The following is a 24,428-nucleotide window of genomic DNA, read 5'->3' as shown; positions in this document are numbered from 1 at the left end:
GGTTGGGCTGAGAGTCTGTGACTGGTCCAAAGTCACCCAGTTGGCTCCATGGCCGAGCGGGGACTAGAACCCAGGTCGTCTGAGTCCCAGTCCCACGCTCTTCACCACTACCATTTGAAAACACACACCGACTTGTGGGCAGTGGGGGTGGGCAGTCCATCGCAGTCCGTCTCTCCGTGGTGGCCGGCAGGTTAAAGCCCACGGCTCCTCCTGCTCCGCACCCCTCCCCCTGAGCGGCACAGCTCTCATGTGCGCCGGGGGGGGCGGAGCAGGACACGCCGAGAGCGTGCCGGCCAGGTGGTGCCATGTGGTGCAGGCGGGCCTACAGCGTCCCGGTGGTGGTCTTATATGTCCCAGGTGTCGGGCACACCATGCAGCACATCTGACAGACTTACTGCACACACATATTCGCTCTATAAGACGCACAGACATTTCCCCTTACTTTTGAGGGGGAAAAAAGTGCATCTTATAGAGCGAAAAATACAGTATGTCTCTACCACAACTCTCCTCCTTTAAGCATCACATCCTACTATTAGGATTCATTGCCCTGACAGTATATTCCTTATGCAACACTTCTATAATACTAGAGATCTCCAGAATTCTGGTCCAGTATTCAAACCACTACACTACACTCCCTTTATTAAATTTATATCCTTTATTAAATGTATATCCTTTGTGCAAAAAAGACACTTAAAGCTGCTATTTGTCCTTGCCTTTGGAAGCAGTGGAGGAGGGGCACATGAATGGGGTGGGGGGAGGAAGAAGTAACAAAATCCCCCCCCCCCCCCGTTTTCCTTCCCCAACCAAGCAGGGTTGCTCTGTTTGATCAGTAAATTATTTTACTGTGCCATTGATTTTTCTCCTCCACAGGACAGAATCCACAATTTGCAACACAAGCTCGGCTCAGCTACAAAGCAGGATGCAGCAAAACCTTCCTCACAAATGTTGATCCTGGATAAATAACCTCCTGATAAGGCAGAGACCCTCTGGGCTGCAGTTTCCAGCTCTGGGAACTGAGCCTTTTCCGGGTGGGCTTGCATGCGCTCCGATGAGTTGCTGTGCAGCCTGGGAATTTTCCTGAATCCATCTTTCACATGAGGCCCAGCTTCAGTTGGTGTGCCAATTAGACCCATATCTGGGTGGGGACAGCCTAGCCATGGGGTCCATGTCCTGGTAACCCCATGATGAAAGTATTGCAATACACTCCCTGTGGGGCTGTTCTTGAACTTTGTATGTGCTCTTGTATGTGGTTCAGAAACCTCAGCTAGTGCAGAATACAGTAGCTGGGGACACCCGGTTGTGTTCACAGAAGAGCCATGTTAAAGGAACTTGCACTGGTTGCAAATTAACTACAGGGCTGTGTCCAAGGCCATATTCTTGCCATGCAAGCCCAAGAAACAGCTTGGGGCCATCATATCTGACCAGCCAAGTTAAAGAATTTATAACCAGCCAAGTTAAAGATTTTCAAAGGCGGCTCCACTAGTTGTTCTAAAACGAACAGAATGTCACCATGTAATATTTCCACAGCAAACCTTGCCACCTCTTGGGAGTGGTGCCAAACTTACAGGTAGTTTTGGAAACAAAAATTGTGGCATGTCTGAAACACCTCTGGAAAATACACATGAGCAACATGACTTCAAATTAAGTTAATGATGCTGTTCCATCTTAGTGATGCTTGTATTGCTCTGTACCAGCCTTTCTCAACCAGAGTTCCAAGAAATGTCACTTGGGGTTCCACAAGAGGTCAACAATATGTACAGGGTGGTGCAGGGAAACGGGAAATTTTGAAGCTAGGAGTTGGCGACCCTACGGCGTCAGCAATTGTTTGGAACTGGTGCGACCTTGACTAGAACACCTTGCCATTAGTTGTAATGGAGCAGTGGAGTGGTGCACATCAAGCGTTTGCTGTAAAAGTCTGTTATAAGAATTGTGATAGTGTGACTGCTGTGCAAAGGGAATTTCGGTGCCATTACCAGTTCGGACATCATGATCATGTCCCATCTGCTCATGTGATTACAACAAGGGTGCCTAATTTTGAAGAAACAGATTCAGCCTTAAAAAAGAAGTCCTCAGGTGGTGTTCAACAGTGGCATCCCATGGGCTCTGAGATCCTCAGATCTCACTGTCTGTGATTTTTTTCTGTAGGGACATCTTAAAAGCCAAGTGTACAGCGCACGCCCTGCAACCAGAAGGAAGACTGAAGAGGAAAATCTTGACTTGTTGCATCGAGCAATACAGAATTTCCACAACGGGCTATCAGGATGTGTACAGAGAGATAGACAACCCTTCATGATGTTATCTTCAAGACATAAAATGAATATTGATTACCATCATTCATTGCATATCCTGTACAATAAATTCCTTCATAAAATGTACTTTGTAATGTGTTTATTCGTGCATTGAATGTCAGTTGAAAATTTCCCCTTTCCCTGCACCACCCTGTATAAACATCACGTTTTCACATTCGCAGATGTGTGTTTCTAACATGTAATCACACACAGGTTATTGCCTGAGGGGCCTTTCCACTCACCCCAGTTGCCTAGGAGATGGAGGGGGGCAAGGAAAGTCCCTGTCCATGAGAGAAGGGGCTGGGGTGGGAAGCATGTCCACCTCAGTCTTGTAGGGAGCAGCACAGCAGCTGTTCGGTGTGCCTGGCATTAAGCAGCCAATCTTAGCACAGGTGTTGTACAAAGCCAGCATTCTGCACTCAGCAGCAAGCAGAGCAAGCGGCATTCAGCAGCCCCACTGCAAATCATTCTGCTGCACAGGGGCCTCCAGTGCCGCAGCGAATTGGTGCTCCCTGAAGCCAGCCCAGAAAAGAGTGGCGCCGTCAGCATGGCAGGTCAGCAGAGGTCCCTTCTGCAAGATCCGCCTGCTGCCCCCTTCTGGAAATGAAGCATTTCCAGCTCCATTGAGAACTGCTAGCCTTCCATTGCACTGGCTGTGGGTCCCTCTGATGAATGGATGGCACAGAGCACTGCCTGGTGGCTGATCCAGTAACATTCACCCTTCCGTTGGGTCCACAACCTTTGCCATAAAGACAAAGTTATTTGTTTCCAGTTCAACAATGACCATCAGGAAGGTCCTGTTAAATTTGAGGGTAGGAGGCGGAGAAACTGGAGGAAATGTTTTTTTGCTCCATACAGTAGTGACAACCGATGTCTCAGTGCCGCTCTCCCGAAGATGCAGAACTGCATGGTGGATGACCTGCAAGGAGAGAACGATACTTCACTGATGACATAGAAAGGCAGGTTCAAGAATGCTTTTCTTATGCCAAGGAGCCTTGCTTGAGGCCTCTGCTTATATTAGCATATATTCTGGTGGTTGCAACAGACTCTGTCAGAGCGTTTGGAAACTATGCCTGCTACAGAATGATGCTGTTAGGTTTGGGGGCGGGGGGGGGGTCCTTCCAAGAGTACATCACCATGATTCAGTTTCCAGTTTGCTTCCAAGCACAATTTGCGGTATTGGTCATCACCTTTATAGCTCTGAACAGGACTTGCATCCAGGCTATCAAAGACTGCTACCACTGCTCAACAATTCCTACTTGTGTTAATCTCTGTCAGGAGCAATGGCCCTACCCACCATTTCTTGAGATTAGACCATAAACCAGGGGTAAGAACCCTTTTGGGTACACAGGAATAGTTGTCTTTTTTCCCAGAACACTTGTCGTTTTTCTCAAGAGGGGCTCACATTTTCTTTTACCTTGCTTCTCACCTTTCTCTATGTCTACAAGAATTTGTTAAAGGAAAAGCCAGGACCATATATCCCAGTCCTACCCACATACTTACTTTGGGAGCCTTCAGATTGTGCTCTCCAGTAATCCCAGACAGATCAGCTCTGTCATTAAAAGCATCAGTCATACCCATTCCCTGGAAAACGTCCTTCACATCATAGGATGCAGAAATGGAAAATTTCGGAATGTATAGATGGAGCTCACTGTGTAGGTAAAAATCAAAACGTTCCAAGTTTTAAATGACTGCCCACCTGTGATTGTATCGGACAACCAACACTGAGCTACCACCCAAATATTACATAAAAAGGTACACATGGTATTGTTCAACCAATGTTCAGAAACATGTGCTGTGTTTGTGATGTCCGAAAGCATCTCTGCATGGAGCTTTTAACTCACCACTTCATCTGCATTTGGATTCTTAGTGGGAATAAGACTGGCTCCTGTACATGTTTCCCCTCACCAGGGCTTTTCTTTTCTTTCTCTGCCTTTCCATGTGCTCCGTTATGCTACCACAAGGTTTCTCACTTGTTCTTTGATCACCTGATGTTTTGTTTCCCCACTGCCTCTGTGGGATTATGGACTGATGCTGCTAAAGTACAGCTGGTGCAAAAGGAACCCTGCCGGTTGCTTCTCCAAGGCTTTGGAAAAGCAGGTAGAGAAGGGAATGGGAGGGATGGACATATCATGCTGGCATGTCAGCTCTTCCTTATTACACTGAAGCACCATAGTTAGCTAAAATCAGTGATCTCTGCACTTTGCAGAGTGAAAAGAGCCAGAGTGGCGTTGTGGTTAAGAGCAGGGACTGGGACTCAGGCGATCTGGGTTCTAGTCCCCGCTCAGCCATGGAGCCAACTGGGTGACTTTGGGCCACTCACAGACTCTCAGCCCAATCTACCTCACAGGGTTGTTGTTGAGGGAATAAGATGGAGGAGGAGAATGATGTAAGCTGCCTTGAGCCCTTTGTAGGAAAAAGGCAGGATAGATAGATAGATAGATAGATAGATAGATAGATAGATAGATAGAGATAGATAGATAGATAGATAGATAGATAAGAGGTGGATGCAATCTTCACCACTGTGCTTCTCCCAGCCTTCCCCATGATCTTCCATGTTTGGTGGGCTATGGGTGGGGATCTATGGGATTCTCTAGGATCAGTTCCCCAGGTTCCAGTCCGCTTTGCAGCAGCCCTGAGTCCAAGTTCCCAACAACTTCTCCCAACACTTGCAGGGCGCTTGCCAGCAGCTGGGCCCCGCCTGGTGCTCCTCCTGCTGGCTGCATTGAGCAAGAAAGCGGCCAGTTGCTGGGTCACTGGAATGGCATCTGGCGTGACCATAACAGTGCCCCTCTTTCCATGGCAGATGCACTGGGAGGGAAAGAAGGCTGGTCTCCAGACGTCATCCCTGGCATGATTGCCAGCAGTGTCCCTGCTCTGCATGTGACTGGGAAGGCTGCCAGTTGTGCCGCTGGGGCCTAGGAGCTTTCATGGACATCTGCTGGGCTCAGCTCACTTTGCAGGACTAGGCACAGCACAGAGGAAGCCCACAGATGCTAGAAGAGGGATTCTGACAGGGTTCGTCCTGACCCTAGTTGGGCGTCTCTCCATAGGATTGTGCCCATATCTGTGTAAGCTGTAAATATCGTAAAATATTAAAATGCTTGTTAAAATTAGGCTCTCTTCGATCTTTTCTACACTATCTGCATATAACTGCTTTTTGTCCAGGCTGAGAAACTAGGAGAGAATTTATGCTCTTTCTCCCACATCTTCCAAAGAGAGCCAAGCTGAGATGGAGCCTGCAGAGGCTCACCAAGCCCCAGGCGCACAAGCAGCAACCTTCTCCTGCATCAGCTGTAGCAGCCCAAGTGCCTGCTGCAGGCGGTGCAGAAGAGGAGTGCTCTTTGCACAGAGGTCCTGAGGTCCGCTTTCCTGGCAAGCCCCTCACAACATTTATGAATGCTGTGAGCCACCCCGAGGCTTTGTTGCGATGGGGGTGGCATAGAAATGTTTTAAATAAATAAACCAGCCTTCTTGGGCATCAGCTGCAGCTACGTGGGCTCAATTTCTGGCATGCGCCATACAAATACTACTGCAAAACAGACCAAAGTCCGGGGAGCAGAGCTCAGGGAATCCAGTGGGAACCCTAACAGATCCCCCACACATCCCTAGTGTTAATGTCAAATATGAAGCATATATAAAGGAAATATTGACACTTCACAAAATATCCAGTTAATATTCAACTTCACAGATGAAATGTTCTTGAAGAGGACATCTGTAGTACATTTCTGAGCTCTAGGAAATTGCCTTCAGCCTTAAATGGTCACCCCATCCATTCTATTTAAAGTGTTATCCGTTTGCTATTTCATTTCCATCCATAACTTGAACTGCTGATTGTTGCCAGTAAATTGCTTTGGGTTCGACAACTAGAAAACTTGCTTCTTCATCATGAGCCTACTGTGTTTATCCCAGGAGACCTTTGACCAGAAGTTCAGCTGGCTGTGATACACAGCCAGGGTTTTTCAACAGCAGGACCAAGGCTGCAAAATTCCCTTCGGGTAGCTATGTGATTTCATTGTATTTTTAACTTAAGCTGTCTTTTCCATCTTTTTTAGAGAAGCAAGGTATTACTTTTAGACGAATGCACCGAAAACCGCTTCCTCTTTACCTAACTGAAGCTACAATTCATATACACCCCAAAGCATCCTTTTGAGGCACCCCATTAATTTTGCACCATGCTATATGAAATAATCATTTAAAGGAAACAGGATGCATGAGCAGGACTGACAAGACTTACTCATATGCAGAACTTGCAAAAGATGATGTCCACTTAGTGATAGCCTCTTCTGTCAAAGCACCTTCCAAATGCTTCAGTTTTCCTTCATCTGGCAGAATAAACAATGCTACTATGCTGTCTCCTTTGTAAGTTTCTGCTATGCCATCTCCTCTGAAGGGAATTTCTACTACCCAGCAGGAAAGAACTTCATCATGGAGAAATTTGTAATAGCTTTCTTGGTGCATTAGGTTGACTTTCACAGTTTTGCTTTCATTTACAAAAAAATCTTCTTCCCTGATTGAGGCTGTGTCAAAAGCCAGTTTCCACTCAGCTTTGGAAATAAAGATTAGATAATATAGTGTGAAAATTGATTCCAAATAGTCAAATTTAGGCATAAAATTTGCATGGTTAATTATGGGAATCAAGTAGATATGGGGTCCTAGAACTTGTGTGATATTAACCACAAGTTGAACTGTGCAAGCTGCTTCCACATCGATCAGGATAGCAGAAGCAGTAACAAGTAAAGCCAGACACTAAAACAAGTATGCCCTGAGTACAGCTTCATGCCTTCTAGAAGTACCCCTTATTTCATGGTTCTTTTCCGCTTTAAACTAGAAGCTAAACTGAAAGTTCCAAAATGTTTTATCAAGGTTCAAGAGTGCCTGTGTGGTTTTCATGCTTTGCATGCAGAAGTTTGCAGGGTCGGCTCCAGGCATCTCCAGGTAAGACTAGGAAACCCCCCCCCCCCCCCCGTCCGACATCTTGGAAAGTATCTGCCAGTTAGTGTCAACAATAATGGATTCCTTGGACCAATGTTCATATGAACAAGGTTGGAAGTTCAAGGTTGGGATCAGTGCAGGGAAGGACCACAAGGATGGTGGCTGGTTTGCAGGGAAAGCCGTATGAGGAGGGACTGAACGAGCTGGGTCTTTTCAGCCTTGAGAGGTGGAGTCTCAGAGGGGACCTGTTAGCGCCATACAGGTATGTGAGGGGGTGCCACCCAGAGGTGGGTCATGACCTTTTTTCCCCTGCAGTGGAGGGCAGGGCGCATTCCAATGCAGCAAAGATCAGGGAACAAAATTTAAGGTGGATGCCAGGAAGTACTTCCTAATGGTTAGGACCCCCCTAAGGTATGGAATGGGCTTCCATGGGAGGTGGTTAAAGCCCCATGAGTGATGGTGTTTAAGGATAGGCTGGATATGCACATGGTAGGCATGCCATGAATGGAGACAGCTGGAGCCAGGGGTCAGACTAGATGGCCCTAATTCACCCTGTTTCTATGTTTCTAAACTTGTCATTTGTGGGGAGTAGCAGAGGGTAGGACTGTGTGGGTTTTAATCTGAGTCAGCTAAGAATTTGGGGCTTTTGCTACATTTCAAAACATATAAACACTTAAACATTTCTCTTGAAAAATCCCAGAATTATTTCTTACCCTGCAGACACAAAATTATGATGAAGAAATTGCCATTTAAAAAAAATAAATAAGAAAGGCACCTATTAAATTCTGCCACATTTCTTGCCAAACTCCAACCATGCATTTGGACTCCCCACCATGCCTTCATAGTTTATACTACTGCTACAATAGCCTGCAAGACCATTTAAGTTGAAGCAAGACAATCCTCTTGCTGTGCCTCATTGGCAAAATATTTCCCGCTGCCTTAAATATCTAATATTCCTCAACATACCTGTGAAGGTGATAAAGTTCAGAAAAACAAGTGTGGTCTTTGGTTCAAGCCCCTCAACTACCCGTGCTATTTCCCCGTCAGTTTTATTGTGTACATAATCATTCATTTGCTTGAGAGCTGCTGTGGAATTGTCGAAGTTGCAATACAAGACTTCAGCATCATATCGCTTTTTGATATCTTCCGAAAACTTGGGTAGAACCTTCAAGGACTCTTCTATAAACAAGGCATTCCCTATTTTTACCTCTGCTTCAGTCCATATGGTTTCATTTGGTTTGATATATGGACGATTGTGGAGGAGATGTTGAAATCCTTTCTGTATCTCAGATTCCTCAAACTCAGACAGGTTGAAGCCAAGTCCTTTGTAAATGTGGCTCTTTGTTTCAGATTCAGCACCCAGGGCAAGCATTGCAAATGCTGTGGAGAGGCCCACAGGAGAAAAGAAGACATTTCTGTCAGCCACATCTGCGGCGATGTGCTTGTAGAATCTAAATGCAAAGGCAGCATTGATGGAAGCCATCTTATGAGAGTCTGTGGTCTTCTTTGCCCAGTTGTCCAAAATGGAGGGTTGATCTCCTTGGAGTTGAAAACCATTGGCATGAAAACCAAGCAGCAAGGAAAGGTAAATTATGAACTTCATTGGGATTTGCAATGGTTCTGCCCAGTAAATCCTGTGGAAGACACTGAAGGATGAAATTACAATGAGACATTTGGGAATGGTAGATCGTTATTTGATCTGCTTAGTTCCACACCATAATTAATTGATCTTTCTTGTACAGGTAATTTTGGAATTTAGTTTCAGTATATTTTATATGGGAATGTACTTTTAATCTACCATTGTTTTTCAAACTGTTTTTCTTTTCAATATTATCATCATTTTAAAATAATTATTCATGCACTCCATAGCAAATAGATGCTTGGGTTTATTTTAATTTTAGTTTCCAAACTTCCTACCATATATTCTGAAAAATGCATAATGTCTATGAGCAACATTTTCATTTAAAAAGAATTATTTATTTATTTATTTATTTTATTTATTAAAACATTTGTATGCCGCCCCATTCGCCGAAGCCTCGGGGCGGCTCACAACATTAAATTAAAATACAAACATTAAGTTATAACATTAAGTTTAAATGTTTGTAAGATGCAAACATTAAGTTAAAATATAAAAAATAACAATATAAAATAAGTCGCCCTGGCCAGATAAAATCCAATAATATTAACAGTTAAAATGACACTTAAATAAAAAGGTCTTCGCCTGGCACCAAAAAACAAATAATGACGGCACCAGGTGGACCTCTCCGGGGAGCGTATTCCATAGGTTAGGTGCCACTGCAGAGAAAGCCCTCCTCCGAGTACCCACCCTCCTGATTTCTTTCACGAAGGGTTCCCGGAGAAGGGCCTCTCCCGCAGATCTCAAGGGGCGGGTGGGCATATATGGACATAAGCGCTCCTTCAGGTAACCAGGCCCCAAGCCGTTTAGGGCTTTATCGGTCATCACCAACACCTTGAATTGGGCCCGGACTTCAATGGGAAGCCAGTGAAGCTGACGGAGAACTGGAGTCATGTGAACAAAATGCCCAGTCCCCGTCAGCAGCCTGGCAGCTCTATTTTGAACCAATTGAAGTATCCGGACCGTCTTCAAGGGTAGCCCCATGTAGAGCGCGTTGCAGAAGTCAAGATGGGAAGTCACCAGCGCATGTGTCACTGTCGCCAGGCAGTCGTACTCCAGGTAGGGGCGCAGCTGATGAATCAGCCAAAGCTGGAGGAAAGCGCTCCTTGCCACTGCTGTCACCTGAGCTTCCAGTGAAAGCTGCGGGTCGAGGAGTACTCCCAAGCTGCGGACCTTGTCCCTAAGAGGGAGTGCAACCCCATTCAGGACTAGGTTCAATTCACCCTCTCCGAAGCCCGATCCGCCAACCAACAGGACCTCCGTCTTGTCTGGATTGAGCTTCAGTTTATTTTCCCTCATCCAGCCCATTACCTCGGCCAGGCACCGGTTCAGTACAGCCACTGCCTCACCCGGATTGGTGGACAACGAGAGGTAGAGCTTGGTATCATCAGCGTACTGATGATTCTGCAGCCCACACCTCCTGATGACCTCTCCCAGCGGTTTCATGTAGATGTTGAACAGCAAAGGGGACAAAATGGACCCCTGCGGTACTCCATGGCATAGCTGCCATGGTGCAGAGCCATAGTCCCCCAGCACCACCTTCTGGAACCGGCCATTGAGATAGGAGCGGAACCACTGCAAAGCAGTGCCTCCTACCCCCAATCCCGCTAGCCTATCCAGAAGGATACCATGGTCGATGGTATCGAAAGCCGCTGAGAGGTCCAGGAGAACCAACAGGGACGCACTCCCCATGTCCTTCTCCCTGCACAGGTCATCGTACAGGGCGACCAAGGCAGATTCAGTACTGTACCTGGGTCTGAAGCCGGACTGAAATGGGTCCAGATAATCAGTTTCATACAAGAGTGCTTGGAGTTGTCCCGCCACTACCCTTGCTCTAACACCTTGCCCAGAAACAGGATGTTGGCCACTGGTCTATAGTTAGTGGCCATCTCTGGATCTAGTGATGCCTTCTTCAGGACCAGTCGGACTACCGCCTCCTTTAAAGGGGCAGGTACCCAACCCTCCCTCAGAGAAGCGTTAACCACTTCCAAGATCCAGATCCCAATCCCGTGCTTGGAATTATCATCTCATTTTCAAGATTAGGTAATTATGTGCATCTTTCTCACTGAATTAAGTGCTTTTATTTTTTTTTTTGCAAATGTATGCACTTTCTCAGGCACTTTTTGGCAAATCAGACTTGATCTCAGAAACATATGAACTTCACCTACAGATTGTGTTTGGACTCACATTCAGTTCCTGGGTAAACTGGGTAGCTTCTTGTGAAAATGAATAAAAATCCATTTTTTATGCATCCCCTATTTCAGATTTGTATGACAAGCCTGTCTATTTGTCTTCAGGCAGCTCCAGAGTGGACACCTTGTACATTTTGATACACTAAGTACACATTTTATACACTAAGAGGAATGAAGGGCATCTCAGTTCTATTAGAATATCAGTGGGGGTTTGCCATTTACCTCAGTAGAATTTGATTGCCCCACTAATGCATCTCAGTGTTTAGCCATTTAGCCCTATACATGACCGAGCAAGAATTTCAAATGATTATTTATTAAGAATTTTAGCAGTCAGCTGGGTGTGGGGAGATGTACGAGGTACTCAGTATGCATCAGTAATAATAATGGCAATATTATGCTATTGCTTTTCACAGCAGAATAGAACAGAACAGAATCATACAGTTGAAGGAGGCCTGGAAGGCCATAGGGTCCAATCCCCTACTTCATGCAGAACTTAATTCTCCCATCCAAATACTCAACATACCTGGCTATGTTCTGTTTTAAGATTAGGCAGGATCAAACACTTGAGGCTATATGGAAACTACAGAAGAGAAACTCAGTGTCGGCCTCTGCCATGACCAAGTGCAAACTGGATCCCTATTGGCACTGGTCCATGCCGAACACCTTTTCTGAAATACCCAAGCTTCCCATTTGGTTTTAAAATGATTTACTGGGAATAGAATATATTCTGAGATTTAGGATTATATCACAATGAAGAATGCAAAAATAAAAATATAAATACCATAATATATTATCACAATGAAACCTTCCATTTTAAAAACGTAAAAAAAAAAAAAAAAAACCCCAACGGCATTAAAAGATTTTGAGAGCTGCAACAATAAACTATTCTCATAAGCAAGCATGGTGCAGCATTCACGTTGCCCCACTTTAGAGGCTTTTTCTGGAATATCCAAGCTTTTCATTTGCTTTTGAAGTGTTTTACTGGAGTAGAAGTTATTCCCTGCAACTATGTTCTGAGATTCTGCATCCTAAATTCTGACCTTCGCTGCATGTAGCTGTGCGCCCTGCCTAACAGATAAATACCAAAGTAAAGAAGAATGTATATCATACTTACAGAATCTCTGAAATTTCCCTGAGATAATCAGCTGGTCAATGCTGTTGCTTCCCCAAACAATTATGGACAAAATAATTTATGCACCAGAATGGTAATATGCCCAGTCGTCATTGCTGACCATTAAAGAAAGTAAATATATGCTATTGCAGGGGAGCAGAGAGTAAAATGTGATGCAACAAATTTTGAACTTTGCTCCTGAGAGGTTCACTTGCAATTTTAGAACTAAGCAAAGATTCCTCCACCCTCTCCAAATGCTTTTGGATGCAGTGTTAATCCCACTGACTGTTTTTGTACTGCTTTTGTCATTTTACTTGCTGTATTATACGTATTTGCAATTTATTATAGTTTTGTAAACCATCCCAGAAGTATGATTGCAAGGAATATTAATAATTTGATCCTGCAAGTAAGCTAAGGGTCCATTTGAGTGACTCTTTTTCTTCATGGCATGAGTAAACCATATTGAACTAGTGGGACTACACTCAAGCCCTCCAACAATTCACAAATGATAAGAGGGCCAGCAGAGGGAGTATGATCTGTGTTTAGTTAGTTGGTTGGCTGGTTGGTTATATTTAAATATGTAGAAGCTACCTTTATGGAGCTCATCCAGCAATGAAGACCTAGAAGCATAAAAATATTGTTGTTAGTCGCGAAGTCGTGTCAGACCCATCGCAAGCCCATGGACAACATTCCTCCAGGCCTTCCTGTCCTCCACCATCCCCCGGAGTCCAGTCAAGCTCACACCAACTACTTCAGTGACTCCATCTAGCCATCTCATCCTCTGCTGTCCCCTTCTTCTTTTGCCATCTATTGTTCCCAGCATTAGGCTCTTCTCCAGTGAGTCCTTCCTTCTCATTAGGTGGCCAAAGTATTTGAGTTTCATCTTCAGTATCAGGCCTTCTAAAGAGCAGTCAGGGTTGATCTCCTCTAGGACTGACTGGTTTGATCGCCTTGCAGTCCAAGGGACTCGCAGGAGTCTCCTCCAGCACCACAATTCAAAGACCTCAATTCTTGGCGCTCAGCCTTCCTTATGGTCCAGCTTTCACAGCCATACATGGCAACTGGGAAAAACATAGCCTTGACTATATGCACTTTTGTCGGCAGGTTGATGTCTCTGCTTTTTAGTATGCTGTATAGATGTGCCATAGCTCTCCTCCCCAGGAGCAAGCATCTTTTAATTTCTTGGCTGCAGTCCCCGTCTGCAGTGATCTTGGAGCCCAGGAAAATAAAATCTGTCACTACCTCCATTTCTTCCCTATCTATTTGCCAGGAAGTGAGAGGACCAGATGCCATGATCTTCATTTTCTTAATGTTGAGTTTCAAGCCAACTTTTGCACTCTCCTCCTTCACCCACATCAAAAGACTCTTTAGTTTCTCCTCTCTTTCTGCCATTAGCATAAAAATAAGGCTACACTAATATTAAAAGGAAAGCTCCCATTTTAAAAAAAAGTATAAAAAGGATTTGAAGAAGCACCACGATAAAGCAACAGCAAAACATCAAACGCATAACTGTGGTATTCTTCTCAGATGACAGCCTAAGCTAGGAATGGGAGGAGGTATTACATTGCGTTGGTTCTACTGCCATTTGGATGCTTCGTGGTGCTTGGAGAACATTTTTCGGCCCAGGGGTAGTTCCCATCCCACAAGTCATTTAAGTATTTCCCTTACTAGAAGAGGTGTCCTTCTGTACATCAAAGAGAGCTGAGCATTGAGCACTAGAAAACCTAGAGGAGAGTTGTCATTCCAGAATGTGCTTGTATCTTATCTCCATCCTTTTAAAAAGAAGCTGTGGTTATCCATCAATTTCTTTTACCAACTGGCTCTGTCCAAACTAGATACGAATTGATAGGTCTGGTTCATTTGCCAGCTTCTTTTCCTTGGCAAAACAGCCTCAGAAAGGTGTGGTTTGCAGAGGACAAACTGGTGGAGGAGATGCCTACGTTCCCCATCGGCCATTTTTCAGTTAAGTCTACCCTCCCCCAAGTGCATTTTCTGTCCTGTGTGCTTAAAGATACGTGGCTGTGTTTCTGAGGTAAGCGTGGACCTGGAGCCCTGGGGAGGCACGTGTCTGTGTGCAGAAAGACTGTTCAGTGGAACAACAAGGGAAAAACCATTTGTGAGGGATGGGATACACAAAGTTCTGTGATTGCAAAGTTAGCTTTACTTGCCACTCTAAGATAACATCTCCTTTGACCCTCTGCTACTCACCCAAAAGAAAAGAAAAGAAAAGAAAAGAAAAGAAAAGAAAAGAAAAGAAAAGAAAAGAAAAGAAAAGAGCCATACCTAACAAGGATTGCTTCCTTTAAATTATTTTGCCTTATTATTTTCAGTCTCAGGTATATTATTATATTTTTATGAGTATTTATTCCAATTTCTTCTTTTTCTTCATTTTAATTTTAATAGGTTATAGGTTAACTTAGCCCAACAAAAAAGGTAATTTGCTCATCAATTTACAAATTTCTCCATCCAGTCTCAGATGGATGTTTATCTTGTTGTGTCTATTTACACAATATAAGTGCGGCATTATGCTGTGCTGATTGCTAAACCTGCTACACTCCTTATCCCCTACTAAGTTATTTCTCTGCTTGCTTTTGCCAGGTGACCTTCCAGTTACCCCACATTCAATAGGGCTTTGCTGCATTTATGGATAGGAGTAGTGGAAGCGGCACCCCCATCAGTGAAGACCAAACCTGTTGCTCATCCACCTGCCACCTGGGCTGCACTTCTCCTCTCCCAACTTCTTTGGGTTCTTTTTAGTATCCCCACAAAGCCCCAGAGTCTAACATAAGTGTCTGCTTACCAAGATGAAAAGACGACCAATACCAGAGAGAAATGCCTTGTTTATAGAAGAGAAAGGAAGACAAACCATGCATGAAAAATGAACACGTAAAGGCAGTCGCTTATTCCCCCACTGATACTTTCCTGCCCCACTTATTCCCTTCCTCAAGCAGTGGGTCCTGCTGATTGCATTGCACAAGTGGGACCCAATTCTTATGCATAGGAAATGTAGGACTTCCTAGAGAAAACCTTGAAATGACCAGAAATATTTGTTTCTGGAAAGAGATTGGTCTATGGAGCTTTCTTTTCAGAGCACTGCTGGCCTGCTTCCTTCCAGAAGGGAGTTTTCCATTTTGGCTTACCCCAGAAGTGCTAAATCAGCAAAGTGCAAGCAGTGGGTGCAACACAACCAGCAGCCTAGAACTGAATTGGCAGGAGCACAAGTCCCCCACTGGATTCTGCCTTATGGCAGGGCTGCTAACCTGCGTCTTCAAACATAACTGGTTATTGAAGGATTTCAAAAGTTTATTTATTTATTTATTTATTTTTATTTTTCAATTTATATCCTGCCTTTTTCCTACAAAGGGCTCAAGGCAGCTTACATCTCTTCCTCCATCTTATCCCCACAACAACAACCCTGTGAGGTAGGTTGGGCTGAGAGTCTGTGACTGGCCCAAAGTCACCCAGTTGGCTCCATGGCTGAGCGGGGACTAGGACCCAGGTCGTCTGAGTCCCAGTCCCATGCTCTTAACCACTACACCACATTGGCTCAACCTTTACACTGATAGGTTTGGAAAGCTGTAACTAAAGGGTTAAGTTGCATAGATTCAAGAGCATGAACATTCCAAAATGGGCATTTACATTTCCTTTAGAATGTTGAGGGTTAAGCCAACTACTATCAGGGCATGCAGATAAATGAAGAACTTGCATTCTTTCATCATGCAGACCAAACAGGTGCCCATAATCAGTCGCTTTAATAACAAAAACACTTAATTTTTTTAGCGAGTCACACAAATGTGAAACACATTGGCATTATGAACATAATAGATTGTATCAACAAACCACCTAATCGTGAGTTTTGGTAAGATCCTGTTATTTTCAAATAAAAGCCAATGGTCATGAAGAAAGCAAATATGTTGAAAGAGCAGTACCTGAGGGCCAATGTCCCAGTGTCAGGGACTTTAACCCCAGCTGGCCTAAATGTTTGCTTGTCTAACTGCAAGAGATAACCATCCACCAGCAAGATCAAAAGCATGTGCCAACAACGAGCAACCTGCTCTTCCTTTACAAGGGACCAGCACCAGCAATTAACAATCCAAATGTTTTTATTTCTTTAAGAGCAAGCTCAATTTGTCCAGTTCCCATCTGTGCCTTGATCCCTCCTTCTGTACTCTGCTAGCTACAGGAAGGAGACCACTTTCCACACTTGTCTTAACAGTGGACAGTTAAGCAGAAAGTTGGGTACCAGCAATTGTCTTCTCAGCATTATCACAATGAAGGATGCTGTTTCAGCGAACGATTTATGTTAGGTTAGTCTCGCATTCAAACACACAAAATAACTGAATTTCTGCACAACTTGAGGGGCACTCTTTGTTTGAGGCCAAAGAGTTCAAGCACAGGGAATCAGAAATTGAAATCAACATGATCTCCTAGTCCCCAGGAAGGGCCCTCATATTAGTAGAGCTTCTGGTTTGGTGCTCATGGAAAGTTGGAGACAACAAAGCACCTTCCCTAACACAGAGTATTATTCCCATCAGCCTTGGCTTGCTTGCCGACTGTCAGGAGATGATGCGAGTTATAGGCCAGAGCATCTGGAGGGCACCAGGAACACTGTCTTAGGGAATTTAACCCAACCTCCTGCACATGTTGAAGAAGGGACATGTGTCCTCCAGTGATTGGGTGCATGCTGGTTATCATCATGAGCAAGTTGCACGTTCAGCAACCACTTTTAGGATGTACTTGGATCCTGCACTCAGCAAGCATGCATAGAGTTGTCGTGCTTGTAGCCTGCACTCATGTCATCAAAGAAAGGTATAGCTCTAATGCACCCTTACACATGTTCCAGACATAAGAGGGGGTTGTAGCAATGTCTCCTAGTCCATAATAGGAGAAGTGGTCTGGATCTGAACTTCTGGATTCCGTACTTCCTACTTCCTTGCCTATTCTAGCCTGCTGCAGCTTGAAGAATCTCAGTGCCTAAAACAGAAGAGCATAGAAGCATCATTTGACAAGATACTCTGAATTTTGTTACTGTCCCTGCAAAACTGCTTTGTTTAGGGGGTAATAGTCAATTAACCTCTCCCACCAACAGAATGGCTTCATCAACAGAACAGGAATGGGGAACCTGTCTACCCACAATCCTTCAGTGTCCACCCTGATGCTCGGGACTCCCTCCAGGGCAACTTTTGGGCTCACAAGGGAAAGCAGGGAAGAGACGGTGCTCCTGTTGCAACAACAGACATCTGTGCACACAAAGCCAGACCACCTATTTAGTCTCCACTGTCTTCCTGGATGCCAGACTGGGAATACATGTCCGCCTATACTTAAATAAACTTCTGTTCAGTTCCCTGGAAGGTGAATGAAACTGATGGCATTGAACACCAAGGCACCTGGCACGGAGATTTTGTTTGTCTCAAAGGTTTCTCTGTGAGCTAAAGAGTTCAATGAAACATAGAGTGATAGCAAGCAGTACCTGAAAGAAAGGGCTTTGCTTATGCTGTCAGTCACATGTGGATGCTCCTTAAGCTTGTTTAAGCACATTCAAAGGTGCACTTCTTTCCCAACCAATGGGTTAGGAAAATTTAGGTTTACCAACTGTTCCCTAAAGCCTCAAAATGATGCACCTTGATAACATTTGCACAGGCACGTGTGAGCAATAGCTGGCATCCAGTGTTTGGGATAAAATATACTCCTATTTCAAAACATAGAAACATAGAAACAAAGCGAGTCAGAAGAGGCCTCCCGGGCCATCTAGTCTGACCTCCGGCACCAGCCGGTTCCGCTCAAGACATGCCCACCATGTGGACGTCCAGCCTATCCTTGAACACCTGCACCGATGGGGCCTCAACGACAACAAAACAATATCAAAATATTTGTAAAAGTTATTTGCATTAGAACTTAGAGAGAAATACTGTTGACTCTCAATAGTAATTTTACTAATGGATGACCCTTGTGTGTGTGTGTGGAGGGGAGCACTCTGTGCATAAAAGAGAAAGTGTGTATTCTGCATAATTATATGCATTCAGTTGCGTGAATAAAAGAGAGAAGGTGAGAAGATGTATAAGTTTATTGAGTTCTCTGTAGATGATATATGCATAGAAAAACATATACATATATAAAATATGATGAATGCATTCCTCATTGCCTTTGCTCCCTGGAAGAGTCACCAACTCGGTATCCTTTATTTTTCCTCCTTTATTCTTTCCTTCCTTCTGTTCAAAGAACTCATATCATCTGAAATGATTAGGCCCTGCTCACAGGGTCTTGAGGCTGAACACCCTCCTAGAGATTTTCAGGAGTGCTCCATTTATTTTTATCCTGACTTTTTACTAAAACTGTCCCTCCAGGTACTGTTTGTTTACCTGTGAAGTAAAAAGTACGAACCCTCTGTTTCAAAATGACCTTCCTACAAATGAGGCCGGCAGCCAGAGAAGCAGGATGACTCTTTACCTTGACCATTTCTGCCATTGTGTAAAGTACAGAGACAAGTTGTAAATTTGTTGCATCATATTCTGCTCTGCACCCCCCCCCCGTGATCAATATTTGTACAGTTAATGTTTAATACTAAATTCTAGCCATTATATAAGTCTGGTAGGCAAATCAAGCAAGGACCCACATCAACAGGTTGAATGACAGTATTTCTCTTTTGGAGATTTTGTAAGTACAGCAAAGCTGTTTTTCACCTTGGACTTTATCAGTTTGGCTGGATAAATGCACTGCCCTCTTCTGCAGGAGCCAAGAATATCATTTTCAGTGCAGCATCTCAGATACTGCTGACGCCGCTCCCGCGGCCATCGCTCGGCCACCCCGGGCACAGAGGACGCCAGGGCCACGCCAGGCCCGCCGCCGACGGCGCAGAGGAGGGCGCCGCCATCTTGCCACTGGACGGGTTTCCGCGCCCCTCCCTGCTCCCTCCACCCGCCGGTGCCGGTGAAAGCAACGCCGGATTGGGGCGGGGCGCACGGGCAGGCGCCAGCTTAACCCGCTGCATGTGGCCTGGAGCTGGGCGGGCTTGGAGCTCCCCCCCCCCCGAACATCTGCCGCCACTGCCGGACTGGGGCGCACCAGTTTTATTGTATTTTAATTTGTTTTTATGGAGTCGTCCCTGGCCATGTCGACATTTGTGTTTCCTGGGAAGCGCATGGGCGCCACCATAGGGTTGGTTATGGGCAATGGATGTTACTGCGGTGGGGGCTTAATGTGTCTGCGTAGAAGAAGGAGGAACAGATGGCTGACACCTGTCCCTTCTTCTGGTTTTGCCCCCAGCCAGAGGGTGCCAGATAGCCTTGTCAACCGCCCCTCAGGCCTGATGGTGCTGCTGCTCAATGTCAGGTCAGTCCACAATAAATCTTCCCTCATCCATGACTTGATTGTGGATGAGGGGGCCGACCTGGCTTGCATAACAGAGACCTGAGCGGGAGGGGGGGATGTCGCCCTCTCTCAAATGTGCCCGCCCAGGTATCTGGTTCAGCACCATTCACACCTGGAGCGGAGGGGAGTGGGGGTCGCTTTGGTTTACCGAGCCTCCATCTCCCTTGCGGGACTTCCGGTCCCTTCGAGGTCAGGGTTGGAGTGCCTCTACTTGGTGTTGGGCAACCAAGACAGATTTGGAATTCTGTTGGTGTACACTGCACCCTTCTGCCCAACAGTCTCCCTGCCTGAGCTGACAGAGATCGTCTCGGACCTGGTGTTGAGAACCCCCAGGATGTTGGTCCTGGGGGACTTCAATCTCCACACTGAGACTGGTCTGACCGGGGCAGCTCAGGACTTCATGGCCTCCATGACGGCCATGGGGCTGTCTCAACATGTCACCGGCCCAACCCATGAACGTGGACACACTCTGGACCTGGTTTTCTCGACGGGGCAGGAAGAGGGTGGTCTGAGGGTGAGGAATTTATGTCTGACACCCCTGTCATGGTCAGATCACTTCCTGGTGAGGTTTGAGCTCGAGAGCGGCCTCTCCCTCTGTAAGGGTGTGGACCTGATCATGTGGGTCCGCCCCCAGAGGCGGGTGGATCCGGATGGATTACTGAAGGCCCTGGGGGAGTTTCCAGCTGACAAGACTGGTGCTCATGTCAAGGCTCTGGTCGAACTGTGGAACAGGGAGATGACCAGGGCTGTTGACACGATCGCTCCTAAGCGTCCTCTCCCGCCGGGCAGAGCCCACTCTTCCCCTTGGTATACACCTGAATTGTGGGCGATGAAGCAGGCTGGGAGACGGCTAGAGCGTAGGTGGAGGAAATCACGGGATGAATCTGACCGAACACACTTAAGAACCCATTATCGGGCCTATGCTGTGGCGGTGAGGGCGGCAAAAAAGAAATTCTTTTCTGTTTCCATTGCCTCCTCAAAATGCCATCTGGCGGAGCTTTTTCATGTGGTGCAAGGCCTGGTTCATCCAGGTCCTAAGAAAGATCTGGTTCCACCCTCGAAGGCCCTCTGTGATGACTTTGCCAAGCATTTCAGGGAGAAAATCGCTCAGATTCGTCACGAGCTAGACTCTACTAGTGACTCAGAGGTTTCTGGGGAGACACCAGTGCTGCTGTCTGGTCCAAAATTAATGGATGAATTTCAGTTATTGTGACCTAATGATGTGGACAAGGTGCTTGGACGAGTACATCCCACCACTTGCCTATTGGACCCTTGCCCGTCTTGGTTAATAAGTAACTACAAGCACGGGATTGGGACCTGGATCTTGGAAGTGGTTAACGCTTCTCTGAGGGAGGGTCGGGTATCTGCCCCTTTAAAGGAGGCGGTAGTCCAACCGGTCCTGAAGAGAGCGTCACTGGATCCAGAGATGGCCACCAATTATAGTCCAGTGGACAACATCCCATTTCTGGGCAAGGTGTTGGAGCGGGTGGTGGCGGGACAACTCCAAGCTCTCTTGGATGAAACTGATTATCTGGACCCATTTCAGTCCGGCTTCAGACCCAGGTACAGTACTGAATCTGCCTTGGTCGCCCTGTATGATGACCTGTGCAGGGAGAAGGACAGGGGGAGTGCGTCCCTGTTGGTTCTTCTGGACCTCTCAGAGGCTTTCGATACCATCGACCATGGTATCCTTCTGGATAGGCTAGCGGGATTGAAGGTAGGAGGCACTGCTTTGCAGTGGTTCCGCTCCTATCTCAATGACCGATTCCAGAAGGTGGTGCTGGGGGACTATGGCTCTGCGCCATGGCAGTTATGCCATGGAGTACCGCAGGGGTCCATTTTGTCCCCTTTGCTGTTTAACATCTACATGAAACCGCTGGGAGAGGTCATCAGGAGGTGTGGGCTGTGGAATCATCAGTACGCTGATGATACCCAGCTCTACCTCTCGTTGTCCACCAATCCGGGTGAGGCAGTGGCTGTGCTGAACCGGTGCCTGACCGAGGTAATGGGCTGGATGAGGGCCAATAAACTGAAGCTCAATCCAGACAAGACGGAGGTCCTGTTGGTTCGCAGATTGGTCTTCGGTGAGGGTGAATTGAACCTAGTCTTGAATGGGGTTGCACTCCCTCTTAGGGACAAGGTCTGCAGCTTGGGAGTGCTCCTCGACCCAGGGCTTTCACTGGAAGCTCAGGTGATAGCAGTGGCGAGGAGCGCTTTCCTTCAGCTTCGGCTGATCCATCAGCTGCGCCCCTACCTGGAGTACGACTGCCTGGCGACAGTGACACACGTGTTGGTGACTTCCCGCCTTGACTTCTGTAACGCGCTCTATGTGGGGCTACCCCTGAAGAAGTTCTGGATACTTCAATTGGTTCAAAATAGAGCTGCCAGGCTGCTGACGGGGACTGGGCATTATGTTCACATGACTCCAGTCCTCTGTCAGCTTCACTGGCTTCCCATTGAAGTCCGGGCCCAATTCAAGGTGTTGGTGATGACCTATAAAGCCCTAAACGGCTTGGGTCCTGGTTACCTGAAGGAGCGCTTATGTCCATATATGCCTGCCCGCCCCCTGAGATCTGTGGGAGAGGCCCTTCTCTGGGAAAATAAAGAAAAGAAAATAAAGAAATCATCAAGAAAATGATGGTTAAAGGGATGCCAAAACAACAGAGGGAAAAGTGGTTGTCAGAAAGAAATTTTGACTCTGACCTCACCCACTGCTGCTTCCTCCTCCTCCTCCTTCTCCTCACCAGCCTACAGATTCTGACAGCTCCTCAGGGAGGTTAGCCCTTAAGCAGAAAAAATAGTGGTCCATTTCTCTCTCTCTCTCTCTTTTTAAGGTGCAAAAGACTTACTTCTTTCCATCTCCATCAGATGAGACTGTGGATGTGCCAACCCAGTGCGCCAACCACAGTCTGCCAACCCGGAGTGTGACAATGGAGTGGAGGAGGGCTAATAAAATGAAGCTCAGTCCAGAGAAGATGGACCAAAGTATATACGTTGCACTTTTTAAAGACAGAGCATTTTCATAAAGAAAACACTCTTTAAAAGAAAATCACATTTTAACATTTAAGGATGCAACCCAATAGGGTTGGCATCTGTTAAATGGAAGCAGCTGTTCTCAGAAGTTGTGTTTCTGAATTTCCTGCATCCTGCTGCAGTGTGGCTGGCAGCTCAAGGTACAACAGAGGCGATTCCCCCCCCCCCCCCCCCCCCCCCAATCCTCCTTCTTGAACTTTTTCCTCTAGGCTGCCCTCTGACCCATCTAGAGGAGACACACGACTGGTGTTTGGTCAGGGTTGGAAAGGCTCAGCCTCTCCCCAGCCCCCCCACTGAGTGGCAGGTCAAGTCAATTGAGTACTCTCAGTCCATGCCCATGGTGCAACAGTTAAAGGTTCAGACAAGGCTCCACGGGGGCAAAATCTTCACTCAGCCACAAAGCTTGCTGGGTGATCTTCAGCTACTCAGTATCGTTCAGCCTCACCGACCTCACAAGTTGTTGTGAGGATAAAAAGGGGAGGAAGGAAACCATGCATGTTGGCCTGACCTCCTTGGAAGAAATGCAGGACAAAATCAAAGTATATCAAACAATTCAGATTGCCATTGCATGTACTGGCTTTCTCTAATCTGGGGCGGAATACAGCTCCCATAATCAACAGCTGGCAGGGACACTATGGATGCTCTAGTTGCACACATCTGGAGACACCAGCTGGGAGACGGGTGATGTGTGTTATACCATCCAGTGTCTCTATTTACCACAGTCAATCCATATTTCCTCATCCTTACCTTAAATCACTGTCCTTACTTTGCCTGTTGTGTGCACCCTTCAGGTTTTGTGAATGTGAGTCCTGAATTTATCATTAGTCAGCTCTCTTCACCAGAAGTCTTAAAATCCCATGTGGGTAGAAGGCACATCCTGCCTCCAGCAAGATGTCTGCCACATTTGGAAGTAGCATGTAGAATCAGATGGAAATACCTTTCCTTCAGTGGGATTCGCATCTGACTAGTCAATAGGGATGTGCATCGTAAGCCCCGGGTTGCCATGTCATCACCGTCGACCACTTATTGTAGGAGCACGCATGCTTCTCAAGGTTGCCTATTTGCTTTTTAATCCAAGGAACAGACACCCCAACATGCCCTTTGCAATTAAATCATCAAAGCACAAGGAACCCCTGTGGGGATTTACAGCAGATGGAATATATAATTGGGCTGCTAGAATATATAATAGGTGGGCAGGTGCTTCATATGGGATTGGTAGCCTTACTAACAATAGGTTGTATTCATTGGTACCTTTGTACTAATTAACTTCTGCAAGGTATGATACTTCATTTTTCCCAATACCACCCACCCAATCCTCCCATTCATTTAGCAGGTGGGTGGGTGGTGGAGAGCTGGAAACAACAAGAGGGGCGAAATTGGCAAAATTTGGTGCTTTGCTAGTGGAGGTGCTCTCTGCTTGTGCAAAACCATCATGTGATGTCACTCAGAACCTGGATTTGGAGGCATGACAAGCAACCAAGAATAGCAGGCAACAGTTGCTTCTCATGCAAGCCGGGGCAGTGAGCAACCACGGATTCTTACTCTGCTTGGTAACCAAAATATGAGCCAACCATTTGCTGCAGGGTTTGTTGCATTCACAATGGATTATTGAGCCAACTGACGTAGGCAATGCAGCCCCACATGGGCCAAGCCCAATGAGAGAGGTGCTTGGCAAGAACTGCCATTTCCACTCTTGCCAAGCTGTGATCCAGAAAGCATGGCTGACTCTTGCCCCAAAAGTGTTCATGCAAAATAAATACGGAGTCAGCTGTTAGAGACTGCTGGTCACTGTTCCATGCCATCTGCCCATCCTTGAGCCCTTGACACAGAGCTGAGAGGTCTCCCCTTCCGGTTTGAGAGGTCTC

The 24,428-nt window shown here is 46.2% G+C and overlaps 1 protein-coding gene across 2 annotated transcripts; it reads right to left on the bottom strand.

Moving 5' to 3' along the window:
- Positions 1–2,928: 2,928 nt before the first annotated feature.
- Positions 2,929–12,252, bottom strand: LOC123026653 (thyroxine-binding globulin-like). Of its 2 annotated transcripts, none has more exons than XM_044436527.1 (5): positions 12,166–12,252; positions 8,190–8,869; positions 6,526–6,835; positions 3,792–3,939; positions 2,929–3,207 (listed from the first exon to the last, which is right to left on the bottom strand). In XM_044436527.1, exons 2-5 carry the CDS (start codon positions 8,824–8,826, stop codon positions 3,004–3,006), a joined length of 1,299 nt encoding a protein of 432 aa, XP_044292462.1. In that variant the 5' UTR covers positions 8,827–8,869; positions 12,166–12,252; the 3' UTR covers positions 2,929–3,003. The 2 variants fall into 2 exon arrangements, with proteins under 2 accessions (XP_044292462.1, XP_044292464.1); XM_044436529.1 differs by having other exon boundaries at positions 8,190–8,857; positions 12,166–12,209.
- Positions 12,253–24,428: the final 12,176 nt, after the last annotated feature.

Source organism: Varanus komodoensis, unplaced genomic scaffold (assembly GCF_004798865.1).
Source record: "Varanus komodoensis strain SLA01 unplaced genomic scaffold, ASM479886v1 scaffold3, whole genome shotgun sequence".
Classification (NCBI taxonomy): Eukaryota; Metazoa; Chordata; class Lepidosauria; order Squamata; family Varanidae; genus Varanus; species Varanus komodoensis.
The sequence above is the reverse complement of the archived record's forward strand: the minus strand, read 5'-3'. Positions and strand labels throughout refer to the sequence as shown.